The 24,856-nt window shown below is 67.7% G+C and overlaps 1 protein-coding gene across 2 annotated transcripts; it reads left to right on the forward strand.

The window, feature by feature from the left end:
• The first annotated feature begins 232 nt into the window (after positions 1 to 232).
• JAG2 (jagged canonical Notch ligand 2) lies at positions 233 to 23,905 on the forward strand. 2 transcript variants are annotated; one of them, XM_027572785.1, is made up of 26 exons: positions 233 to 298; positions 493 to 843; positions 8,014 to 8,071; positions 9,666 to 9,917; positions 10,044 to 10,104; positions 13,748 to 13,878; positions 13,980 to 14,099; positions 14,305 to 14,418; positions 14,631 to 14,744; positions 14,884 to 14,997; positions 15,084 to 15,130; positions 15,227 to 15,397; positions 16,262 to 16,412; positions 16,510 to 16,662; positions 16,772 to 16,885; positions 17,078 to 17,191; positions 17,268 to 17,381; positions 17,553 to 17,669; positions 18,113 to 18,140; positions 18,226 to 18,311; positions 18,714 to 18,827; positions 18,937 to 19,052; positions 19,468 to 19,716; positions 20,175 to 20,306; positions 21,966 to 22,122; positions 22,391 to 23,905. In XM_027572785.1, exons 1-26 carry the CDS (start codon positions 233 to 235, stop codon positions 22,882 to 22,884), a joined length of 3,738 nt encoding a protein of 1,245 aa, XP_027428586.1. In that variant the 3' UTR covers positions 22,885 to 23,905. The 2 variants fall into 2 exon arrangements, with proteins under 2 accessions (XP_027428586.1, XP_027428587.1); XM_027572786.1 differs by lacking the exon at positions 14,884 to 14,997.
• Positions 23,906 to 24,856: the final 951 nt, after the last annotated feature.

Here is a 24,856-nt window from a genome sequence, read left to right on the forward strand (position 1 = left end):
GGAGCCGGGCCGGAGAGCGGCCGCCTGCGAGCCCGAGCCGCCGCCGCCCCGCGCGCCCGCCGCCCAGGCCCGCGTCCAGGCCGGCGCCCGCATCGCCGCCCCGACCCCGCCCGCCGCCGCCGCCGCCTCTGCCGCTGCCGCTGCCGCCGGCGCTCGGAGGGCGGGCAGGCGGGCGCTGGGGGAGCCGGCGCGGGCCGGGGCGGCGGACGCGGCGGAGGGACCCGGGGCAGCGATGCGGGCGCGGGGTGGGGGGCGCCTGCCCGGGAGGCTGCTGCTGCTGCTGGCGCTCTGCGTGCAGGTGAGCGGGGGGCGCGGACGGGGCGCACCGGGCCGCCCCTCGGGGCCGGGCGGCTCCGCTGCGGGCGCCGCCGTTCGCAGCCCTCGAGGCTGCGCGCCGCAGCGGGGGCTCTGGGCGGGTCCCCCAGCCCGGCGCCCCGGCTTCCCCGACCCCGGCCCGCGCCTCCACGCGCTCTCCCTCTGCCTTATTTTTAGGCGGCACGGCCCATGGGCTATTTCGAGCTGCAGCTGAGCGCGCTGCGGAACGTGAACGGGGAGCTGCTGAGCGGCGCCTGCTGTGACGGCGACGGCCGGACGACGCGCGCGGGGGGCTGCGGCCACGACGAGTGCGACACGTACGTGCGCGTGTGCCTCAAGGAGTACCAGGCCAAGGTGACGCCCACGGGGCCCTGCAGCTACGGCCACGGCGCCACGCCCGTGCTGGGCGGCAACTCCTTCTACCTGCCGCCGGCGGGCGCCGCGGGGGACCGGGCGCGGGCGCGGGCCCGGGCCGGAGGCGACCAGGACCCCGGTCTCGTCGTCATCCCCTTCCAGTTCGCCTGGCCGGTACGTGCCCCCCTTCCCCGCCCCAGCCCTCCCCTCCCTCGGTGCCCGCCGCCCCTCCGGCACCTGCGGCCGGGCCCTGCTTGCCGACTGCGCGCACCCGGACGGGGCGGGGCCGGCAGGGGGCGCCGCGCGGCGGGCCGGCCTGGGGCGCGTGCTCCGTGGGGCTCGGTCCGCGCCTGGCCACGTGGGCGCGCGGGGGTCGCGGCAGGGGCGGGGCTGGGGGTGGTGGCCGCGGCCCGCGTGCGCGGCGGCCTGCGGCGGCCTGCGGCGTGTGCCTGCGTCTCCTTGCGCGTGTCTGTCTTGGGTGGGGGGAGGCGAGGCGCGGCGAGGCGCGGCGCCCGGGGCTCGGGCAGGCCGCGGAGGCATGTGCGCCGCGCGTGCTGGGGCTGGTCTTGGGCAGGCCCTGGCGGAGCCGCCCCGGGCCCGTGGCCAGCCTTCGCCCGCCCTGCTGTTTCCTGGATGCCCGAGGGTGGAGGTGGGGGGCAGCTCGGGCTGGCGCCCGGGGAGCTGGGCCCCGGAGGACCCAGTGTGCGAGTGCTGGCGCACCCCCTGCTGCCGGCCCGGGACCCTCCCCCCACCCCCCGCCCTGCCTCACCCCGCTCCAGGGAAGAGACAGTGGGCCCTGGTGTGATCTTCTATATGGTATCACCCGTTTGTAGGCTTTTCGTTTTGTTTGTTCTTTTTTTGAGGGGGCTGTGGGGTGGGTGCCAGGCAGGCGGGAACCATGGGCTTGGGAATGCTGGGAGGGATGTGGCCCAGCCCTGTGGGCTGTCCTGGGGCAGACAGGCAGGGGGATGTGCCCAAGTATCTGGGTGGGCCAGTCAAGGCCTCCGGACGCCTGAGGGGGTCCACTTTGTGAAGCAGAGCCTGCCCCCTTCCCCCTCGCTCGAGGTTCTTGCGGCAAGTCTGGGTGGGGCAGGTATGGGAGAAGACCCCGGAGAGGTACCCCAGTGTGCAGGAACTGGCCGGGGACGGCCGGGGTGGGCTTGGGAGAGGATCTGTGAGCGAGGAGGGCCTGGAATAGCATGCCGGGCTGCGATTGGCAGCCCAACCTTCTCACCGAGGACTGGGGCAGGACCAGCCAGCGGGGAGCACCGGGAACGTGTCCACCTGGTGCCCTGGTCCCGGGGAGGCTTGGAGTTGAGGCCCAGCTGGCCAAGCTTGGGCCAGGAGGACCCACCGTGTGGGGGGCTGGGCCCTCCTGACCCAACCCTGGCTCTGAGTCTTAGGCTAGACACCTTTTCCTAAGCTTAGGCCAGGTGGCTTTGCCCCCTACCCCATCCTTGCTCCTTTCTGAGCTCCGAGCTATGGGGCGGATGGCCAGGGTCCCCTCTGGCCTGGGCGCCGCCCCTGCGTGCCTGGCTGGCCTCTGGGGTCTCCCTTGACCTCGGGACTTTGGGTGGGAAGTGCTTCCCTGATGGAGAAGGCAGGGGCAGGCCTGGGAGGGCCCCAGGCAGTTCGGATAAGCTCAGCCCCCTCGCCCCCACAGGGGTGCAGCAGGCAGGTCTGAGCAGAGCCCGCAGCCTGTCATCTGCACTTGGGCCTGAGCCAGCGTGGCTCCAAATCGCTACCTGAGGATGTGTTTTCTGCTCGAGTTGGCAGCGTTGGGGGTGGGGGCAGGGAGGCTGGGAGGAATGTGGCGGGGCCAGCGCGTGCCCCTCACGGCTCTTGGCCCCACGGGCTGGCCCCGGGGGGGGGGGGCGGGGAGGGGAACGGGACAGGGCAGGCCCTCACCTTCCTGGGAGCCGGGGAGCCTGGGCAGCAGCTTCTGGGACCGCCCCCGTCCCCCTCCTGCTGCTTCTCCCAGGAGGGGGCTCAGTCCTGGCCCCGGGCAGGCCGTGGGGCGGCTGTGTGTTTGGGGGGCAGCTTCAGCCTCTCTGCTCCCCGCCGGCGGCGCAGCCTGGCTGCTGGGTGCCTAGCTGGTTTGTGATGCCAGCGCCCTGGTATTTCCGCGCCCCGCGGCCACGCTGCCTCGGTTTGCTGCAAGTCCAGCTCCGTCCTGTGAGCTGGGGCGCATTTTAAACCACATTTGGGCCTCATGGGGGAGGGTGGGGATGGGGGGGGGCTCCGGCCCAGGACCAGCTTGCACTCTGGGAGTAGGAGGTGGGGGGAGGGCCTCGAAAGTGGCCGGAGCGGGAAGGGGGGCATCTGTGGAAGGGCGTGGGAAGCGGCCCCTCCTGCCCCCTGTCCACACCCCCGGAGGCAGGAGGACAGGAGCTAGTCTGGGCTCTGCACCTCCACCCCCTCAAGTTGCCCTCGGCCAGTCCTGAAGCCTTCTGCTCCCTGACCTGGTCGCACGGGCTCTGCTGTCTATGGTGTGTGGTTCCGGGTTGGGGTCAGGCTCCGTGTTTGGAGAGGAGCGGGCCCAGGCTTTTGGAGCTGGGGAGGTCAGGGTAGAGCTGCTGGGAGGCAGCCTGGGGGTGGGGGGACGGCTGCTCCTCACAGATGCCCCACGCCTCCCCCTGGCCCCCCAGGAATACAGTGACCCCTCATAGGTAGGTCCAGGTGCCTAGGCAGCAGTTGACAGGGTGGAGACCACGTCTGGTCAAGCGTGTGTGTGTGCTTCCTCTGGGTGTGGGAGGTAGCCAGTGGAGGGTTTGGGGCGCCTTGTGAGTGGTGAACTCAGAGGGGCTGGCTGTTGGGGGGTAGTGTGGCAGCCAGGGCCCCGTCCTGAGGGAGGGGCCAGCAGGAGCTTCACCCCTTCCTACTTGGGCCAGCCTCGGGCTACCAGGACCCCGGGACCCCGCCCATAGGTGTCCCCTGTGGTGTGCACCGTGGGTTCAAGGAGAGGGCTGTGTGTGGGGACAGACCCTGACAGTGCAGCCACCCGAGACCTTGAGCCATAGCAGGTTCTGGGGCCCGGCTTTCCCACCCGTGAAATGGGGCCACAGTGGGCTCTCATGAAGGGGGCAGGGCTGCGGGGTGCAGGCTCGGCCTTGGGGAAGCCCCCAGGCTGACTCCCTGGCCCGCCTCGCCTCCTCTTCCGTCGGTGTCCCGCGGAAGGCCAGAGTCCGTTAGGGGCCGTGCTTGGGGTGTGTGTGGCGTCTTTGGGCAGTTAGGGAGGATCTGGTGGGTTGTGAACACGGGGCCTGACTCTACTGTGGCCAGTGGCCCCAGGAGCTTGTCAGCTGTGAGTTTCCAGCCCAAGATGGGCCAGGCTGGGGTCTGCGGCCAGGGGCACCTGAGCTGCCCTTGGTGGTGTGAGACTCCATCCTGCCTGTGCTCCCCGCCCCTCCTAAGGAGCTCAGGGCAGGATGGGCCCTGGTCCCCACCCTACTACCTCACCCTACCCCTGGGGCACACTGGGGCCCCTGCATGCATCCTTCCCATGCCATCCCAGAGGGGGCGGGGAGTCCTGCTTGGCTGAGGCTCAGCAGGCCACACTCCACTCTGCGCCTCGTCACCTGCTTGGTGTCCGGAGTCTTGTTTGAGGCTTTGGTGTGGGGGCAGCAGGACAGAGCTGGAGGGGCTGCACTAGCCAGTGGAGGGCTTGGGAACGGCCTGGAGGCTTTGTCTTTAGGCTTGGAGGGGGTGGGTTGGGAAGGAAGACTGCAGTACAACAGGGGTGCCGGAGGGTTTGTGGCAGGGGCTTGATGGGAGAGACTGGTTTTTAGGGCCTCGTTCAGCTGTTCTATGGTAATCTAGTTGGGGTGGGCAGGGGGGCAGGCTGGGTGACAAGCATCTCTGATCTCCAGGCCTGAGCTAGCGTCTCCATCCCCAGACCCTGGGTGAGCTGGGGTCCCCATTCCTAAACCTCAGACCCCAGGTGAGCTAGGGTCCCCATCCCCAGGACCCCACGTGAGGAAGGTATGCCTAGTATCAGCAGATTATGGGCTTTGCTACAGAGATCCTATAGGGTCCATGTGACAAGGCGTGGGGAGATCTTGGGCTGAGGATGGGTGCACCCGGCAAGGCCCTGGCTGCTCTCTGGTGTGGAGTGTGGGTGTCTGGGTTCCTGTATGGGGTGGACGTGTGATCCATTCCTCCTGCCGAGCCCTGGGGGGAGGTGGCCCCCTCCCCCTCTCCCCGGGGACAATGGCGGCAGAGGCCCTGGCTTCTCCAAGGCTCAGGTTTCAGGAAATGTATCTGTGCTTAGAGCTCCTGGCGCCGGGCACCATGCTCTGCTCTGCGGGGGGCTGGGTTGCTGATGCGGGATGCTGTGGGAGGAAGCCAGGTTGGAGCCCATGGGCTTGGGCAGTGGGCAGCGGGGGCTGTGCTGGGCCTTCTTGGCCATGGCGCGCCCCAGGCCCTGGGGTGTGGTGCACAGGTCCCAGGCCCGCCCTGTACCATCTGCGTGTCTTCGGGCTGCTGTGCTGTCTTCCGTGAAGCGTCGGACCTGGCCTCGGGGGTCTGGGCTGGGGGTCAGGCTGGGGGTCCGCCTCTGTGGTGCAGGTGGGTCAGGGCAGTCTCTCCGGAAGAGGTGCGGCTGGGCCTTCAGGGACTCAGGCCAGCTCGCCCGGCGGGCCTCTCGGCCAGGCAGGCAGGTGGCCCAGCTGAGGCTGGCCCGGGAGGAGCTCCTCTGGGTGCTAACTAGGGATGCCCTCAGCCGTCCCCGCTCAGCTCTCATTGCCCCGGCCCCATCCCTGGAGCCCCAGGACACCGAAGAGGCCTCCAGCCCAGGCCTGTTGCCTCTCCTGCCGTCTGGGGATTTGGGTTGACAAAACCCTGTCCTGGCCCGAGGACGCGCGTCAGGAAGCACAGGAACGGAGGTTGCCATTTGCATCGGGGAAACTGAGTCTTGGAGGCCGGCCCCGTGGGAGGAGAGGAGGCTGGGGGCCCAGCGCTGGGGGAGGTGCGCCTGCCAGCTCAGGTTCTCCCTGGATGACTTCCTGCTGTCTGTGTGTGGGGAGCCCAGCTGGCGGGCGCTGGGGCCCTTTGGGGTGGGCGGGTTGGGTGCGCATCCTGTGGGAGCAGGTAACTGGAGCCCGGGGCTCGGACGAAGGTGGTGGTAATCCTACCTGAGTGGCTGGCATGGGGTCTCCTGGGAGCCAGGAGGAGCTCCCCACTCACCTGAAGCCCAGGTGCTTGTCCCCCTGGTGTCCTCTCGTGCCCAGCCCGCGGCCCCTGCGCCTGCCTGTGCCCAGCCTCACAGACCCACCGGCAGCCACCCACTCGGCTCGGCCTTGGCGACCGTGCGCCATCTGCCCCGCTCCCTCTGTCCTCACGTCCCTGCTCCTCCAGCCCCGTGGGCCTGCCACGCTTGTGCCACCTGTCCCAAGTGCATTCTCCCTCTCCGAGGCCCTGACGCCTGTTCAGAGCAGCACCTCACCCCTGGGTCCCCGCTGCCTCATCCACTAACAGAGCCGCGCCTGGTGCTCGCTCCGCGAGTGGAAGAATGCGGCGGGGCCTGGGAAGGAGCTGGACCCTCTAGCCGTCAGCAGGAGTGGCGGGAGTGGCGGGGAAGGCTGGCCTGAGGGAGGCCTTCTTGGCACAGGGGGGGAGCCGTGTGTGCAAAGACCCAGGGGCAGGGTGGGCAGGCCGAGGGGGAGGCAGGGCAGGGGCTGTGGGGCTGGGAGGAAGGCAAGCCCCGGGGGCCGTCGGGCCCCCCCCGGCCGCAGGGAGCTGGCCTGGCTGTGGCCAGGGGAATGCATTGACCGGAGACTCGAGAAGTGGGACGAGGAGCCCGGACCAGCCCGACACGGCAGGGAGTGTTCCAGAAGGCTGCGGATGGGCCCTGGGTTGCCGCCTGGGCCCCCGGGTGGCTGTGAGGTCCTGTGGGTTTTCCGGGGGCATCTGGGAGGCTGTGCTCAGGGCAGGGTCAGCAGTGAAGGTACGGCCCCGTGTAGCTGAGGGTGGGCCAGTGTGTCCTGGGGCTGTCTCGCTGCGGGAACAGTCGCAGGCCTGGGGTGGGGACCAGGAGAGGGTCCCTAAGGGAGGGCCGTGCTCTGGATACCCGGAGGCTGTGGGTGTGGTTAGTGTGGGGCCGGGGTACAGGGAGGCCGGGGCCTGTCTGCGCTGCAGCGTCCCGAGGGCAGGACCCGAAGGCCTGGGTCTGGGCATCAGCAGGAGACTGGGGGGCTCGGGGAGCGGCTCCGGCGGCAGCACTCGACTCTCGGCTGTGAAGCATGGTTTCCCCGGCATGGCCATACTGCAAGGGCCAGAAGATGGGGGGCGCCGAGGGCGGGGATGAGGCTGGCCTCGCTGGGGCGGTCCCCCCTTGGGTGGGAAGCCAGACGGCCTGTGGCCACCCAGGTGGCCCTGTGCTGTGGGCCCCCAACCCGGGGCAGCCAGGGCCGGATGGAGGGGTGGCCAGCGTGCTCACGGCTGGTCGGGAAGGGCTGAGCGGCTCGCGTAGGGGAGGCTGCCCCTCCTGCCAGAGCTTGTGCCTGTGAGTGACCAGGGCGGGGCCGCTTGCGGGCTCTGGTCACTCTCACGGGGAGGGTGGTCCTGAGGTTGCTTGGTGATGTCACCCCCTCACGTTGTCTTGGGAGGCGGGAGTGGGGAGTCCCTGGGCCTCAGTTTCCCCATCTGCACAGCCAGGGCCCCTCCCCGCCCCTTCTGTTCTTAGGAGGAGGCAGGCTTGTGGGTTGCGTGCCGTTGAACTGGGCACCTGCTCTAGCCTGGGTGCAGCATGGGAGCATGGGCCGGTCAGGGGCCTTGTGGTGGCTGTGCCTTCTGCCCTCCGTCCCTGGGTGCCCAGTGTTGGGGGGGCAGCTGGGGTGGTGACAGGGCCTCGATCCTCTTGAGTCTCTGCTAGCAGCAGGACCTCACGTTTTCCAGGCCCCAGTGAGGTGCCCAGGGGGACGCCCACTGGCCATCCTGCAGGCCCAGGCCGCCTAGGGGACCCGGGTCTGTGGCCGCTCACTTGGGCTGTGCGGGCCCTCAGTCCCCTGCTCTGCCTGGGTCGTTCTCCCTCTGTGTGCTGATCAAGCCGGTCCAGCCGGCTAGGTGGGGGCCGCTGGGGCCGCAGGAGCTCAAGTGCCCAGAGCCTCCGTCACATGGAGGCGCAGCCTCCTCCTCTGGGTCATCTTGGGGTCTGTTGGGATGTGGCATGAGGCTGCTCCTCGGGGCAGAGGGGTGAGGTAGGGGTGGGCCTAGAGGAGGAGGAGCCCTCAGCCACCCAGGGGCAGCGAGGGGGCATGGTGGAGGGTGGTGGCCAAGGCTGGGTTGTGGTGGGTGGGGCAGGCAGGGGCCGCCGGTACCCTAACTGCCCACTCCCCGTGTCTGCAGCGCTCCTTCACCCTCATTGTGGAGGCCTGGGACTGGGACAATGACACCACCCCAGATGGTGAGTTTGCTGGGAGCTGGGTGACTGGGGTGGGCTCTGCCTGCAGGCCCCCCCTCAGGGCACAGAGAGGCTGACCCCTACAGCCACAGAGATGCACATGGCCAGATTCCTGGTCCTTTGCCTGCTGGGGACAAGGGCCCAGGTCCCAGGAAGGCTGCGCCCGCCCCCAAGGATCTGGTGTGCGGTTTCCCTCTTTGCCCTGGCTGCTCGGAAGCTCTGCTGTGTGTGTGATCTACAGAGCTGTGCCTGTATGTGCAACCTCCGTCTTGGCTTCATCTGTGCAGTTCTCCTGATGAGCATGTTCTCCTGGGGCCACGTCAGGCGCACGGTGGACTGGGCGCCCCTGAGGCACTCTCCGCCTCTGTGGCCCCTTTTCTGCCGGCCTGTCCTGGAATGTGGGGCTCGATGGCCCTTCCCTGAGGCTCACATGCTGGCTGGCCAGCCTGTGCATGGGGGTCTTTGGGCCCTGTGGTGACAGGGCAGAGGGTGTCTCCGTGGACAAACCAGGAGGAGCAGTGCAGGCAGCAGGAGCGAGCAGGTGTGTCTGTGAGCAGCGTGGGCTTGCGTGGCGGGGGAGTGACGAGGTTAGTGAGGCCAAGGTCAGGTGGCAGAGGCTGCGTGGGCTACCGTGAGGATGCTGGCTTTTTCCGGGAGGCTGGACTGCTCGGGCTGCCGCATGCAGGGTGGACTGGAGGGCTGGGATGGAGGCCGGTGTGGAGGCTGCTGTGCCTCCAGGAGGCAGTGGGGTGCTGGGCCCAGGGGCAGCCTGTGGCATGAGTGGGGCTCTGGCCACTCTGGAGGCAGAAGCGTGGGGCTTACTGCTGGGCTAGATGTTGTGAGAGAGAGAGGGGTCAGGGACAGCCCGAGGAGCTGGCAGGACAGAGGGGCCACCGTAGGGATGGATGTGTTCGTGGACAGTGTCACGTGGGTGCCGAGGCAGGCTGAGCCCCACGCCCCGCTGATGATGATGCTGGGGCCTGGAGGGGCCGGGCGGGGGGCAGTGGTCAGAGGGGGCCAGGTGGGTACAAGGACAGCCAGCCAGGCAGCTGGGCCAGAGAGGTTGGGGGGGGGCGGGTGCAGGGTGCGAGGCTGTGCCAAGGGAGGGCCGGAGCGGGTGGTCTCCCCGGGCTTCTGCTTAGTGCTGCGGGAGGCTGAAGTGGCCCGCATTCCTCGGCCTTTTATCGGCAACATCCCAAATGGGTACGGAGACGTTGGGAATGGTTTTAAGAGCGTGTGTGCCCAGGGTGGTCAGCCTGTCCCCTCACCCTCTAGCGGGTTCCTCTGAAGTGAGGCGGGGCTGTTGGAGCACGGGTCCCACGCGCGTCTGGCGCCGAGAGGTGGCTTGTCTGAGGACGGGCCATAGCGCTCTGTGGACAGGGAGTCGCAGCCGAGGGAGAGGGAGGGCAGCCCCGTGAGTGCACCCCCGCGGTCTGTACATAGCCCTGCACCCCCCGCGCTGGCCCGGCCAGTGTCCCTGCTGCCCCTGCTCCGCGGCCTGTCCGCCCTGGCCACAGCAGCCCTTCTGTGCCGGCCAATGCCGTGGCCCCAGTGGGAAGGGTGGCCTTGGCCCGGCTGACTCTGCTGCCCCCCCAAGAGGAGCTGCTGATCGAGCGGGTGTCGCACGCGGGCATGATCAACCCCGAGGACCGCTGGAAGAGCCTGCACTTCAGCGGCCACGTGGCGCACCTGGAGCTGCAGATCCGCGTGCGCTGCGATGAGAACTACTACAGCGCCACCTGCAACAAGTTCTGCCGGCCGCGCAACGACTTCTTCGGCCACTACACCTGCGACCAGTACGGCAACAAGGCCTGCATGGACGGCTGGATGGGCAAGGAGTGCAGGGAGGGTGAGCGGCACGGACGCGAGGTGGGGCGGGGCGCCGGGCGGGGGTGCGGCGGGGGAGGGGCGCGGGGGGCGGGGGACCGGGCGGCTGGCCCGCGCGGAAGCCTCACACGGTCCCCTCTGTCCGCAGCCGTGTGCAAGCAAGGATGTAACTTGCTCCATGGGGGCTGCGCCGTGCCCGGGGAGTGCAGGTAAGTGCGCCGCTGGCCCCTCTCCTGCCCTCGCGGGCCCCCTCAGCAGAAGCGGGTCTTGAGGCTGAGCTGGACGTCAGGGACCTGGCCCTGCTGGGGGCTCCCTGCTCCGGCCGCTGAGAGTCAGCACAGGCAGACACCTGTCCTGGTGCCTGGGTGGTGCTGATGCAGGTAGTTCCTTCGGGATGGTGCAGCAAGGGGCCGGGGAGGGTGGCCCGGGCCATCCCACCTAACTTTGGGGCCAGGAGCTGCCCAGAGACGGGTGCCCAGAGCACAAGAGGCACGGAGGGCACGGGGGCTCATGTCACGGGCGGGGACAGAGAGAGGCCGAGTGTGGGAGTGGGACCCAGGAAAGAAGAGGGGTGTTGGAGGGGTGGGGTGGAAGGACAGTGCAGTTGCTATGTGGGAACAGCCAAGTTGGGAGGCTGCTGCAGGGCCGGGAGGTGGTGGGTGATGACCAGCAGGGGATGGGGAGGTGGGCTGACCCACAGGCATCCTGCAGTGGGTTGGAAGCGGGGCTGGGAAGACGAGCTGGGGGGCAGGGAGGAACCCAAGTCTTCCTGCCAGGGCCGCTGAGCAGCAGAGGTGCCGTGACTGAGGCCAGATGGCCTCAGCGGAGTAGGCAGGGCACAGCAAGGGAGGTGATATTGGGGGTCACGTGTCCTCAGTCCTGGGAGACACCGCCGAAGCAGAGGGTCAGTGGGACCCGAGACACACGGTGGGGAGCTGGTGGCATACAGGCAGGGTTTAGAGCCCCAGGCCAGGGGCAGATGGAGAGGAGAAGTCAAGGAGCCCACACACGGGATGACTTGAGGGTTCAGGACACCGGGAGATGACACGGGTTGGGCTGGGGGTCGTAGGGTCACCGGGAGATGACACGGGTTGGGCTGGGGGTTGTAGGGTCAGTGGGAGATGACGTGGACAGGCTGTAGGGACACCGGGAGATGACAAAGGACAGGCTGGGGGTCATAGGGACACCGGGAGATGACGTGGACAGGCTGGGGGTTGTAGGGTCACCTCGATATGAGAAAGCCGGACTGGGTGTTGGCTGGGGGCACCAGGAGAGTGAGAGGTCTGGGTGTCTCCTGCAGGCAGGGGAAACCATTGGAGACCTTGAGCAGGGCCTGGGTAGGGTGGGGGGCTGGGAGCTGTGGGTGAGCTTGTTGCCTGTTGGGGGGTGTAGGGGAGCTGGGCAGCTGGAGGCGCTGGGCTTGGAGCAGGTGAGGGGTACAGTGTGGAAGCCGGGGTGGGCTCCAGGGATGCACAAGGATGGCCCGGGGCCTGGGGGACAGGTGGATGCTCTCAGTGAATCCTTAGGAGGGGCTGCAACCTGTCAGCCAAGCAGGGAGGGGCGAGGGAGTCCTGCCCCAGCCGTGGGGCTCATTGACCCCAGGACCTCACTCTGGGGGGTGGGTTTGCTGTCATGGACATCTTGCAGCAAGGACATTGAACCCAAAGAAGCGAAGTAATTTGCCTCGGGGTCAGCCAGTGTTGGTTCGGGAGCTGGCTGGCTCGGGAGACAGGAAGGGAGGGGCGGGGACCCCTATGCGTGTCCTGTGGTGGCTTTGGCCTAGGAGGTGGCACGAAGAGCAGCCTGGCCAGCCCCGGGGCAGGGAGGCGGAAGCAGACTTTGCCAGCAAGGGCAGAGGTTGGAAGTGGGGAGGGGGTCCCTGACCCAGCCACCCTACTGCCATCTCTCAGACAAGTTGGGCCTCTGGGCAGTACAGGGAGCATGGCAGGGGTAAGGGGGCACCTAGTGGGAGCCTGGCCCAGGGTGGCTTCATGTCCTGGGGGGCAGGCACCCCCAAGCGCCCTATCCTGGGCGGCAGAGGTGGGTACCAGGCTGGCTGGATGCCTGCAGCAGGACCATCCCCTGCGGCCCTGCCGTCTGATTTGTGTGATGACTGTGAGCCTGGGGACTCTGGGCAGACGGGCCCCCGGGGCAGTGAGTGCGGAGGGGCTGGGTCTGCCCTGCCCCCTAGTGCCACGCACCACCTTGATGCGGGTTCTGCAGCCGAGAGGGCCACTGACTAAGCCGCCCGGCTGGGAGGAGGGTGGGAGAGAGGTGGGTCTCCCTCCTCCCTCTCCCCTGCTGGTGTGGACGGTGGGGTGCCGTAGATGCGCCCCCGCCCACCGCGAAGGGTGAGGCCCAGCTGCCGCTGGTGGCTCAGGGCTCAGGTTTCAGTACAGGACACCCCCCACCGGATGCTGCGGAGATGGCCCTGCCTTCCTGCCGCCTCCTCCCTGGGCTTCTGGAGCCACAGGCCAGGGAGGCTGGGGAGGTGGGGCCTGGTGAGGGCTGCCCCACCCAGGGCTGAGAACACATCCTCGGGACCACAGGCATCTGGGCGCTGTGCTTGGCCTCGTGGCTTCCTGGTGGGTGACCCAAGGCCTGTCACGGTTCCGCCCCGAGCCTTGGTCTCCTCACATCACCTGGAGGGAGGGTTCCCGGTGGGGATGCGCAGCCCTTGTGTGCGTGGCCCCTCCTCGAATGTCTGGGGCGGGCTGGTGGAGCCGTTTTTCAGCCTGGGCTTCCCTGGGGCCTGCCCGCTGAGCCTGTCAGCAGCCCTTGGCTGTGGGGCTCGGGGCAGCCCAGGAAGGGCCATGGCTCTTTCCTTTACAGAAATAAACTCACATAGCAGGTGCCCGCATGGAAGGGACGTGGCCTAGATGACAGTCCTGTTCCTCAGCACCTTCCAGTTCTAGGAAGGGGCCCTTGGGGGGCCTGTCCAGGGCCTGGAGGGCAGCCTGCTGTCCCCAGGGAGTCCACTGCAGGACCATGGGCTCCTTCTCCTGACGGCAGTGCCCCCCAGTCGGGCTGAGCTCTGGGCCCGTGGAAGGCTGGCCCCACCTGGAGGGGGACCTGCATTAGTGGCCCAGGTGCCCTTTTTGCCCCAGCCGACTGCCTCCTCCTGAAGGACTTCCCAGAGAGAGTCCTGGCCCATAGCTGGAGGCAGGGCCAGGCCTTGGGGTCGTGGCCTTGGAGCCAAGAGGCCTCTCTAGGCCGTTTGCCAGGGAGTGGTGACTCTTCCTGGGGCAGGAATGGCCCTGCATGGGCCTCTTGCACAGCCGGCTTGATGCAGCTTGTGGGCCTCTGTGTCCCCATCTGTGAGGTGGGCCCCTGATAGGGCTCCGTGGGGAGAGAGAAGTTACTGTCCTTGGGTTCCGGGTGGGGTCACACACGGTGCCTGAGGTCTCAGAGCTGGGGCTGAGCCCAGAGCCCTCTCCTGATGTCTTGCCAGCCTGCCCGGCCCCGGGTGCCGCCCAGCCCTGGTGGCACCTGGCAAGCTAGGGCTGGCACGCTTGTTCCCGGGGTCCCGGCAGGGCCTTCCTTTCTCGGTGCTTGCTCTTGGGGCCCTGCTCAGGGGTGAGTCCCAAAATAGCTCAGGGAGGAGTGGCTGGGCAGCTGCGGCCGGCCATCCGAGGCCAGCGGCCTGGAAGTGCCCGTGAGGGTGCGGGCTGGCTGGCGGGACCGTCACCCCCGCCTGGCCCAGGGCCTGCTCCGCTTCAAAGGCTGAGGCCGCCAGCCCTGGGGGAGGCCCACGTGACTCCGCGCCTGCGTCCCGAGCCACCCTCACGGCAGCCACGGCTCCTGGAGTCTGCCCTCCCCCCAGCAGGCCTCACACTCCCGGGCCTCCTGCAGGTGCAGCTACGGCTGGCAGGGGCGGTTCTGTGATGAGTGTGTCCCGTACCCTGGCTGTGTGCACGGCAGCTGCGTGGACCCCTGGCAGTGCAACTGTGAGACCAACTGGGGTGGTCTACTCTGCAACAAAGGTAGCTGGTGGCGGGCAGCCAGCCCGAAAGAGGATGCCCTCTGGGGAAGGTGGGGAGCGAGGACTGGGCCCGGCATCTGAGGACCCTACCCTTGCCCCCAGACTTGAACTACTGTGGCAGCCACCACCCTTGCACCAATGGGGGCACGTGCATCAACGCCGAGCCTGACCAGTACCATTGCGCCTGCCCCGACGGCTACTCGGGCAAGAACTGTGAGCGGGGTACGTCGGCGGCCAGCTACTGGCTTTGGGCTGGTGCCCAGGGAGGCTGGCAGGGCCCCATGTCTCTGGCCTCTTGGTGCAGTGGGCACTCCCTGGCCCCTGCCCCGGGGCCTCAAGGGGCTTGGGGAGGAGCACTCGTGGAAAGGTGGGGAGCCGGTGCTGCTGCACCCCCAACCCCCGCCCCTGCCTCTGGTTCCCAATGCAGCTGAGCACGCCTGTGCCTCCAACCCATGTGCCAATGGAGGCTCTTGTCACGAGGTGCCCTCCGGGTTTGAATGCCACTGCCCATCAGGCTGGAGCGGACCTACCTGTGCACTTGGTGAGTCTCACTCCCACGAGTGTGGGGGGGCTCCAGCCCGGCATCTGAGGGGGTGTGGGAGTGGGGAGGGGGCAGGGTGGTCGACTCCACAAATGTAGCTGTGGGGCTGCTAGTCAGGGCAGGAGTGACAGGCACACGGCCCTGCCTCCCCCCACGGACCCAGCTCCCCATATGGCCCACGCCCCCACGCCTCCTGCTGTGTTCCTCCGCAGACATCGATGAATGCGCCTCCAACCCGTGCGCGGCAGGGGGCACCTGCGTGGACCAGGTGGATGGCTTCGAGTGCATCTGCCCCGAGCAGTGGGTGGGGGCCACCTGCCAGCTGGGTAAGGGTTGCGTGGGGCACACGTGTGCCTGGACTTTGCTCTGCATGTGGCGGCTGCTGCTGGCGGTGCTGGGGCTGTGGGTGCCAGGCTTGGGCGCAGGTGGGGCTGAGCCCCTTCGCTCCCATTGTCTCCTTCACAGACGCCAATGAATGTGAAGGGAGGCCGTGCCTTAATGCTTTTTCTTGCAAAAACCTGATTGGTGGCTATTACTGTGATTGCATTCCGGGCTGGAAGGGCGTCAACTGCCATATCAGTCAGTATGGGCGGGTGGGCGGGCGGCGGGTGGGCCGGGCTGGGGAGCGCAAGGACCCCGTCGGTGACCCCGCCCCTTGTCCCCAGACGTCAACGACTGCCGTGGGCAGTGTCAGCATGGTGGCACCTGCAAGGTAAGACACAGCTGCCCTGCCCTGCACACGCATGGGAGCTGCCCCGGGGGGGTGCTCTGAGACTCACCCCCCCGGCCTTTCCTCACCCTTCGCCAGGACCTGATGCCTGGCTACCAGTGTGTGTGCCCGCGGGGCTTCGGTGGCCGGCACTGTGAACTGCAGCTGAACTCATGTACCAGCAGCCCCTGCCGTGGCGGCCTCTGCGAGGACCTGGTGGACGGCTTCTACTGCCACTGCCCCAAGGGCACCTCCGGGCCACTATGCGAGGTGAGGCCCCGGGCCACTGCCCCAGGAGCTGCAGGGGCGCACCGTCGTCCCCAGGCCACCCCAGCAAGCGGGACTGGCTGCAGTCGGGGTGGGCCTTACAGAGTATCCTGGGCTCGGTTCTGGATGGAGACCTGGTGTCAGAGCCCTGGGTGGGTGGGGGCGGGGGGTCATAGGGTCACTTGTTGTCATGACGCGTGCCTCCTGATGGGGTGGGCCAGGAGCCAGGGCAGGTCAGCTGGCTGCAGGAGGCCGGAAGGATCTTAATGCAGTAGAGCATGTGAGCAGCGTCAGAGAAGGGCCCTGGGGTGGGATGGGGTGCCCAAGGGTGTGTGGGGCCGCACTGGCACGTGTGTCCCAGTAGGGGTTGGTGATGCTCCTTGGTGCCTCATGACCCCATCTTCCTCTGACCTGCCCTGGCCTTTGGGGATGAGGGGGCACCAGGGGCAGGCCTCCTGACTGGCAGGCCTCCTGGGGCCCTTGGTAGAAGTTCCTCCTGGGCCTGTGGATCCTGGTGGGGACGCTTTTGGGAAAGCCCCACAGACTGGGCTCAGGGTGGCTGTGCTGGCTGGGGAGGGGGTCACGAGCTGGCTTTCCTGCCAGCAGGAGGGGCGAAGGCCGGATGCTGCCTCGGGAGGCAGAGGAAGTGGGCCGCCTCGGTGGCGGGAGGGGCCTGGTGGCCTGCAGGTGTTTCCGTCCAGCTGATGGGCCTGGACAGTCTCGGATGGGCGGTCCTACAGGCTCTGGCAGCAGAGGCCTGGGTGTGCAGACTGGGCGGGGGCCTGGGCCTCCAGGATTCCTCGGAGGGACACCAGGCGTGGCTGTCTCCCAGTCCCTCTGGCCCTCACAGATGCTCCCGCCCCACAGGTAGATATAGACTTCTGCGAGCCCAGCCCCTGCCAGAACGGGGCCCGCTGCTACAACCTGGAGGGCGATTATTACTGCGCATGCCCCGACGACATGGGCGGCAAGAACTGCTCTGTACCCAGGGAGCCGTGTCCGGGCGGGGCTTGCAGAGGTGGGGCGGGGCCTGCAGCCGGGGGGGCGGGGCCGGCACCTGTGGGGGCGGGGCCGGCAGCCGTCGGGGCGCGCTGACCCCGCCCCGTGTGCCGCAGTGATCGACGGCTGCGGGTTTGAGGCGGGGCCCCGAGCTGCCGGCGTGACCCCTTCGGGCGTGTGTGGCCCGCACGGACACTGCGTCAGCCTGCCCGGGGGCAACTTCTCCTGCGTGTGCGACAGTGGCTTCACGGGCGCCTACTGCCATGAGAGTGAGTGGCCGAGGGCTGCGCGGCGGGGGGGCGGGGGGGCGCGGGGCAGGCCGGCCGGGACCACCCCCCCCTCCCCCCCCGCGGCCCTGCTCACCGCCGCCTCCCGCAGACATCGACGACTGTCTGGGGCAGCCGTGCCGCAACGGGGGCACGTGCATCGACGAGGTGGACGCCTTCCGCTGCTTCTGCCCCAGCGGCTGGGAGGGCGAGCTCTGCGACACCAGTGAGTGGGCCTGCGCTGCCCCTTCGGTCCCCGTGCCCAGCTCCAGGTGGTTGTGCCCAGAAGGGCCCTGGGCTGGGGGCGGTGCCTCGCAGGTGTCCCCGCCCCTCTGTCGCTCCCCGCGGCCCCCCCCCCCCCGCGCCCACACCCTCCCTGAGCGCCGGCGACCCCGCTGACCGGCGTCCTCGCCCCCAGATCCCAACGACTGCCTCCCCGATCCCTGCCACAGCCGCGGCCGCTGCTACGACCTGGTCAATGATTTCTACTGCGCGTGCGACGACGGCTGGAAGGGCAAGACCTGCCACTCGCGTGAGTGTTCCGGGCCCTGGCGCGCCGGGCCGCCCGCCGCCCTGGGCTTGCGCACTGAGCGGCCGTGTGCCCACAGGCGAGTTCCAGTGCGACGCGTATACCTGCAGCAACGGCGGCACGTGCTACGACAGCGGGGACACCTTCCGCTGCGCCTGCCCCCCGGGCTGGAAGGGCAGCACCTGCACCATCGGTGCGTGAGCGGGCCCGGAGGGCGGCGGGCGGGGCGGGCACTGCGCTCCCCGGACTGCCCGGCCGCCCGCCCCGGCCCCGCATGCCCTGGCGCCTTGGGGTCTCGATCGGAGGCCCCGCACTTGCCCACAGGCCGACGACGAGCCTCTCTTCTTCCCCTCCCCCTTCACAGCCAAGAATAGTAGCTGCCTGCCCAACCCCTGCGTGAACGGGGGCACGTGCGTGGGCAGCGGGGACTCGTTCTCCTGCATCTGCCGGGACGGCTGGGAGGGCCGCACCTGCACGCACAGTGAGCTTGTGGGTGGGGGGCTGCAGAGGGAGGCCCTGGGGAATGGGCGCAGGCCTGTGGGGTAGGAGCTGGGGCCTCATTACCTGGCTCCCTGGTCCTTCTCCTTGCACCTGTCCGCTAAAGCCCCGCTGTACCCCAGGATCTCCGTGCCTAGCCCTGTAGCCTCACCCCTACTCCTGGTGAGTCCTGGCCTGTATCACCATGCCAGGCACTGGCTACAAAGCCACACTTCTGCCCCTCATCTCCCTCACGGCCCCCCCACTCCCAATGGACTGCATTCTCCAGGATAGGCACACCCGTGACCCGTCCTCTTGGAGCTAGCTGCTCCTGGCCTCCCCACCCAGTGTCAGTGGGCTGGTGTGGACGGTGCCCCCCAGGCCTGGCACAGGGGTTGGTGGGTGGGTGGATGCGGTGCCAGCCTTTCTCTCTCTTTTCACATGCAGATACGAACGACTGCAACCCCCTGCCTTGGTGAGTGGCGGCCCCGGAGGCCGGCTGACCCCAGGGAGCTCGGCCTGTGGGGGGGCCTCCCTGAGACCTGCTCTCTGCCCTGCAGCTACAACGGTGGCGTCTGCGTCGATGGCATCAACTGGTTTCGCTGCGAGTGTGCTCCTGGCTTCGCGGGTCCCGACTGCCGCATCAGTGAGGGGCCCGGGGCGCCTGGGCGGGGAGGGGGGTGCCGCGGGGCCCCGCCCTGGGGGCTCCTCCCAGCCCGCCTGCTAGTCTGGGCCTCGCCAGCAGTTCTCTCTGTTCAGCTGGGGGCTGCCCTGTGAGGGCAGGGGTCCCCGGAGGCTCCTGCCCACCCTGTGCCAGAGGCGCGTGGAGGACGGGGCAGGTGCTCATCAACGCCCTCGACCACAGACAGAGCCGGTGCTGGCTGGCCCAGAGGCCCTGAGGGGCCCACCGGGGGGCACACCAAGGCCCGGGCTGTCGGGGGCTCCACTGGTTTGCAGGGGTCTCCTCTCCTGGCCCGAGCATCCTCTGGGCCCTGCGTGTGGGCATTTGTTCCCTCGCTGCCCCCTAAGCCGGGCACTTTCTCTGCAGACATCGACGAGTGCCAGTCCTCGCCTTGTGCCTACGGGGCCACGTGTGTGGACGAGATCAACGGCTATCACTGCAGCTGCCCACCAGGCCGGACCGGCCCACGGTGCCAGGATGGTAGGTGGGGGGGCACCGCGCCCGGGGGGGGGCCGTGCTGGTGGGGCGTGGGGAGGACCTGGTCTCCAGGGCCGGCCTGCAGATGCCCCCCTCCTCTTTCTCCCCACAGTGATTGGCTTTGGGAGGCCCTGTTGGTCACAGGGAGTGCCCTTCGCGCACGGGAGCTCCTGGGTGGAAGACTGTAACAGCTGCCGCTGTGTGGACGGCCGCCGGGAATGCAGCAAGGTGAGCGGCCGCCCGCGAGCCGCCCCGCCGCGCCCCGCCGCGCCCCGCCGCGCCCTGCCTGCAGCACCGGGGGGGCTGCCGCTGGGCGCTGCGGAGAGACGCGCCCGCTGCCTCTGCGAGGAGGGCCCTGGGGCACAAGCAGACCCTTCTCGTTGTGCAGCTGGGGGAACGGCCTGCTGAGGCTCTTGAAGCTGCCGGCAGGGGCCCTGCCTCGCCTTGTCCTTCCTCGGGCCACCCCTGCCCTGGTGGGGGTCCGTTGTGGTTTTGAGTCCGTCCTGGGAGGCCGTGCTGGGTCCGGGCACCCTGGGCCTTGCTGACCCCAAGCGCGTCTTTCTCTCCTGCGTGGTGCCCATGTGTGTCTGTGGGTCCTCGTCTGCGTGTGCCTGCGTCTGTCCCACGTGTGTGCCTGACCCAGGTGTGGTGTGGGCGCAAGCCTTGTCTGCTGGCCGGCCGGCCCGACACCCTGAGTGCCCAGTGCCCGCCAGGGCAGCGGTGCCAAGAGAAGGCCCCGGGCCAGTGCCTGCAGCCGCCCTGCGCGGCCTGGGGGGAGTGTGGCACCGAGGAGCCCCTGCTCCCCAGCACCCTGTGCCTGCCGCGCTCCAGCCACCTGGACAACAACTGCGCCCGCCTCACGTTGCACTTCGACCGTGACCAGGTGCCGCAGGTGAGTGGTCCCAGATGCTGGGCACACTGAGTGTCTGCAGAACCCCGACGCTTCCATCCGTTCTCAGAGCGGCCACTCCGATGGCCTGAGGAACTGCTCAGGGAGCCTGGCCTTGTGGGGTCGAGAGGGAGGGTTGAGCCCAGTGAGCACTCGGAGTCCGGGAAGGAGGGCTCAGCACTAGGTGAGGCCCCCTGCCCCCTCCCCCTTCGGGCCTGCGTAGAGCTCCTTCTGGCAGGACAGCGAGGACCGGGCAGTGGGGGCACCTCCAGGCCCCACCCACCCCGACTGGTGGTGGCGGTCTGCGTCTTGGGGGGGCGTGCAAGAGCACACTAGGAAGTCAGCTCCCTCCTGGGTCCCCTGCATTCCTGGCCTGCTCCTCGTGGGCCGTAAGGTGTGACGGGCAGCCTCAGGTCCACGGCCCCTAGGATCCCGCTCACGTGCCGCTCGTCCCTGTGCAGGGCACCACTGTGGGCGCCATCTGTTCTGGGATCCGTGCCCTACCGGCCACGAGGGCGGTGGCCCGGGACCACTTGCTGGTGCTGCTCTGTGACCGGCCGTCCTCAGGCGCCAGTGCGGTCGAGGTGGCTGTGGTGAGTCCTGGGCTGACGGGTGGCCACTCTTGCCTACTTCCCCTTTTCCAGAGTCCCATCCGGTCTCCGTTCTTGGGAGGTGCTGGGGACAGAGGCCCAGGCCAGGCTTGTCCCCAGGTGCTTGGGGGCATAGGGTGACCCAGGGACCCAGGGCTCGGTTCCAGTATGGTTGTATGTTGGGGGACCGGCGCACCCTGTGCCCTCCCCGGGGGCTGGTGGGACCAGGCTGGGCACGTGTGCAGCTCGGTGGGGCCAGCACGTACAGCCAGCCTGGCAGGGGGTGGAAGGCAGAGGTGGGAGGGCCTGAGGGGGCATAGGAATGTTTGAGACGGGGCAGGGAGGACCAGGAGGCAGCTCTGGGCTGGCAGAGATGGTCATTGGCAGTCAGTGGGGTCAGCTTCTCGAGAGATGGGAGCAAGGGTGCAGGGTCAGGTCCCCTGTCCCATCTGAAACGAAGGGTCTGGGACAACTGGCGGAGGGCAGACAAAGCTTATCTGCGGGTGAGGGGCGGTGCCCCACGAGGCATGGAGGGAGACTGCGGGTGGAGGTGCCAGTAGGGGGAGGTCCTAGGAGGCCTGGCTCAGCCGCAGGAACAGGTCACTGGAGCTGCCGGGGGCTAGCTCTCCAGCACAGGGATTTCAGAGGCAGTGTCGATGGAGTGGCAGCTGGGACATCGGACTTGGCTCCCACCCCTTCTCAGGTCTGGGGTCTGAGGCCGTGGAGGCCAGGGCTCTGGGCAGGGGTCTCTGGAGCTGTGGGAGGCCCCCCAGGCAGCAGCAGTTGAGGCTGAGGAAGCTCGGAGAAGGAAGGCCAATGTCCGGGGTCCAGGGTAGACCGCAGTAGGGTATAGCAGTGGGGTTTCTCCTGGACAGGGATGAGGGAGGCTGTAGGCCCGGGATCAGTGCTGTGGGGGTGGGAGCCTTCTTCTGGAACCCAGAGTCCGAGCCAGGGGGCTGAGACGGAGAGGTGGGGTGGATGCTTGGGCCAGGTGAGATTCTAGGTGGTGATGCTTCGTTCTCACCGGGCCCCCTTGCTCTGCCTGTGTTGTATCCCCCAGTGTCTGTGCAGGAAGGGTGCCCCTGGCTCGGGTCACCCTGGGATGTGGGGTCCGGACCACATCCATGTGGCTGAGTGGGCGTCCTCGGGGCCTTGCTCTGGGCCCTGGGTGGGTATCAGGTGTGAACGGGTAACCGTGAGTGTCACGAGGCTGGGCCCTGGGGAAGTGCAGGGAGAGAAGGGCGAAAGGGAGGGCAGATTCTCAGGACACCGGCCGCTTGCTGCTGTTGGGCTGCCAGGGGCCACTGAGACAGAGGCAGATATTGGGGGTGGTGAGCTTGTACAGAGCCCTGGAGCCCTTGGGTGCAGCCTGCTGGGGCCGGGTGCCTGCCTGGGAAGGACAGCTGCGTTCTTCCCAAATGCAAGGGGGTCAGGGTGGGCCAGGCCACACCCGCCTCCCCTGAACCGTGTGGTTGGGGGCAGGCCTCCTGCAGGCCTCTCCTCCGGCGAGTCTCCCCACGAGAAGCCCCGGGGGCCCCCAGCCCGCAGTCACCTGCCTCCCTCTCGGCAGCTGGCCGGGAGCCTCGGTGCTCCCTGGTCCGGGTGTGGGGCAGGCAGCTCCTGCAGTGAGGGAGGGCCTCTCAGCGCGGTCTTCTGCCATAGTCCTTCAGCCCTGCGAGGGACCTGCCCGACAGCAGCCTCATCCAGAGCACAGCTCACGCCATCGTGGCCGCCATCACCCAGCGGGGCAATAGCTCACTGCTCTTGGCCGTCACCGAGGTCAAAGTGGAGACCGTCATCGTGGGTGGCTCTTCCGTGGGTGAGCAGGGGGTCTGGGGGCCTAGTGGGAATTGTTCCGGCACACGTGGCTCAGAGCGGCAGGGCCAGGCTGAGCGCAGGTTGGGGGGGGCTCTCAGGTCCTCCGCCCTGCCCCCGCCGGTGGCCGCCCGTGGCACCTACCGTCCCGGCCCCTCCCCTGGGTCCCTCCCCTGGGTCCCTCCTCCTCAGGAGCCAAAGGACGGGGCATCCAGGTGTGGGCATGTGCCCGGCCCCCACACCCGGCCAGCCCTCTCATGCCCCCCCCCCAGGTCTGCTGGTGCCGGTCCTGTGCGCTGTGTTCAGTGTGCTGTGTCTGGCGTGTGTGGTCATCTGCGTGTGGTGGACCCGCAAGCGCAGGAAAGAGCGGGAGAGGAGCCGGCTGCCGCGGGAGGAGAGTGCCAACAACCAGTGGGCCCCCCTGAACCCCATCCGCAACCCCATCGAGCGGCTGGGTGGCGGAGGCCTGTGTGGGGGCCACAAAGATGTGCTTTACCCGTGCAAGAACTTCACGGCCCCGCCGCGCAGGGTGGGCGAGGTGCTGCCCGGGCCTGCAGGCCCCAGGGAAGGGGGGCGGGAGGAGGAGGAGGAGGAGTCCGGCCGCGGTGAGGGGGACTGCCTGGAGGCCGAGAAGTTCCTCTCGCACAAATTCACCAAAGACTCTAGCTGCACCCCCGGGAGGCCGGCCTGCTGGGCCTCGGGCCCCAAAGTGGACAACCGTGCGGTCAGGAGCATCAGTGACTTACGCCACGCCGGCAAGGAGTAGGGCAGGGCCAGCAGCTGGGACGGGACCCAGGACCCTTCACCGGGCGCCACACCACCCGCCGGACCGTAGGAGGCCGAGGCCGTGTGCATAGTTTCTTTATTTTGTGTAAAAAACACCAAAAACCAAAAACAAATGTTTATTTTCTACGTTTCTTTGACCTTGTATAAATTATTCGAGGACTGTCAGGCGGGAAACAATGGAGTATTCTCGGGTAGTTGCTATTTTTGTAACGTTTCTGTGTGTCACACTCGCGTGTCAGGAGAGAGCAAAGGGTGTGTGTGTCCTCACCAGATTGTTTGTTTGTTGCCAGAGGTGGTGCACTGTTTACAGAATCTTCCTCATTATTCCTCATTTGGCGTTCTCAGTGGCTCCAGGCCAAAGAGCCAGTGGGACCCGTGGCTGTTGGCGTGGCCCATGGCTTTGGTGGGACCGTGGCTGTCAGTGTGGCCTGTGGCGTTTGGTGGGACAACCCAAGGCTACTGGCGTGGTCCATGGCATTGGTGGGACCTGTGGCTGACAGAGTGGCCCGTGGCCATCGGTGGGACCCCCTGTGGCTGACAGCACAGCCCACGGTTGTCGGTGTGGCCCATGGCCGTCGGTGGGACCTGTGGAGTGTGGCATGGCCTGTGGCTGTTGGCACCTGTGGTGGGCAGTGGGGCTTGAGGTTCTTGCAGGGGCCCGCTGTATTTGGCATGGCCCGAGGCCCGCGGGCAAACCCTGGCCGGCTCGCTGGCTGGTCCCTTCCGCCCGCTGTCCTTGCCTGCTCCCGCTTGGAGCACCCACCGTAGAGATCTTTCAACTGTGTTTCCGGAAGTGCCCTTCCCGACTGCTCTGTTCTCCCCGGGACGGGGGCAGTATCGAAGCTCGTGACAAGTGCCTTCACACAGACCCTCCCCTTGCAACTGTCAGCGTTTGCCGTGGGCTCCGGGCCGCTGCCCACCTGCTGGCCCCGGCCCCCTCCTCGTGAAAGTGCGTTTTTGTAAATATGTACATATTAAATGAATCACTCTGTATATTTGATTTAATAACTTAAACGTTTTGGCCTTCCTTGTTCTTTTTGGTGCTGTTCCTTGTCATTTGGAGGCGTGCAGGGAGGCTGGGGTGCAGGCTGTGTGTCGGGCCACGTGGCCATGGTGACTACAGGTGGGGAGATGGCCGGCGGGTCCTGGGGGCCACCCCTGGGGGCCCAAGGCCAGGAACGCATTGCTATCCTGTGTGGTTGACACGGGCTTGGCGGAAACAGTCCGGGAAGTGGGGGGAGGGAGGTGCTTTGCATCCCCGACTAAAAATTGCTATAAAAAAATGTTTTATAAAACAGCTTAAAGTTGCTTATTAATTAAAAGCTATCAAAGTTTTAGGAAATTACCAAGTCAAGCCTTGAGAGAATGAAACCACAAGGCTGAAGGCCACCGTTCGTCTGGCTGGCGGGACACATCGGGGCCGGCTGTGGGAGACTGACTCAGATGACTACCGAGTGTCCTGCACACGCTGTTTGCTCCCCCTCGAAGGGGCAGGTGGTCACTAAGTCAAGGAACAAAGCCAACCAAGACCGATGTTTGTTAAGAAACAAGGACATGACTGCAGACAGCCCGGGGGTGGGCTGTGAGGGGCCGCACATTTACAGCTGCGTGGAGACCTGGCTCGGGACACTTGTCCTGCAGTCTCATCACGGGCTCTCCAGATGCCACGTGAGCAGCGGTCCCTCCAGAAGGGGGCGGGGCAGCTGCAGCCCTCCTTCTGCCCATCTCCAGGGGCTTGTTCCCCTGGCTCAGGTGGGACGCCTGTCTCTGGGAAGGCGCGGTTTTGGCCAGTCCAGAGCAAACACCTAGCTTAGGCCTCTCGGTGCCTGGTAGAAGTAAGCACAGAAGGCTCTGTCCGAGATCTCTAAATGTGTCGAAGTCGCTTTTCAGGGTCAGGGACCAGGCCGCATAGTGCAAACCTGTGCACATGGGGGCGGGCATGGCAGGCCGAG

The sequence above is a fragment of the Zalophus californianus genome, chromosome 6, assembly GCF_009762305.2.
Source record: "Zalophus californianus isolate mZalCal1 chromosome 6, mZalCal1.pri.v2, whole genome shotgun sequence".
NCBI lineage: Eukaryota > Metazoa > Chordata > Mammalia > Carnivora > Otariidae > Zalophus > Zalophus californianus.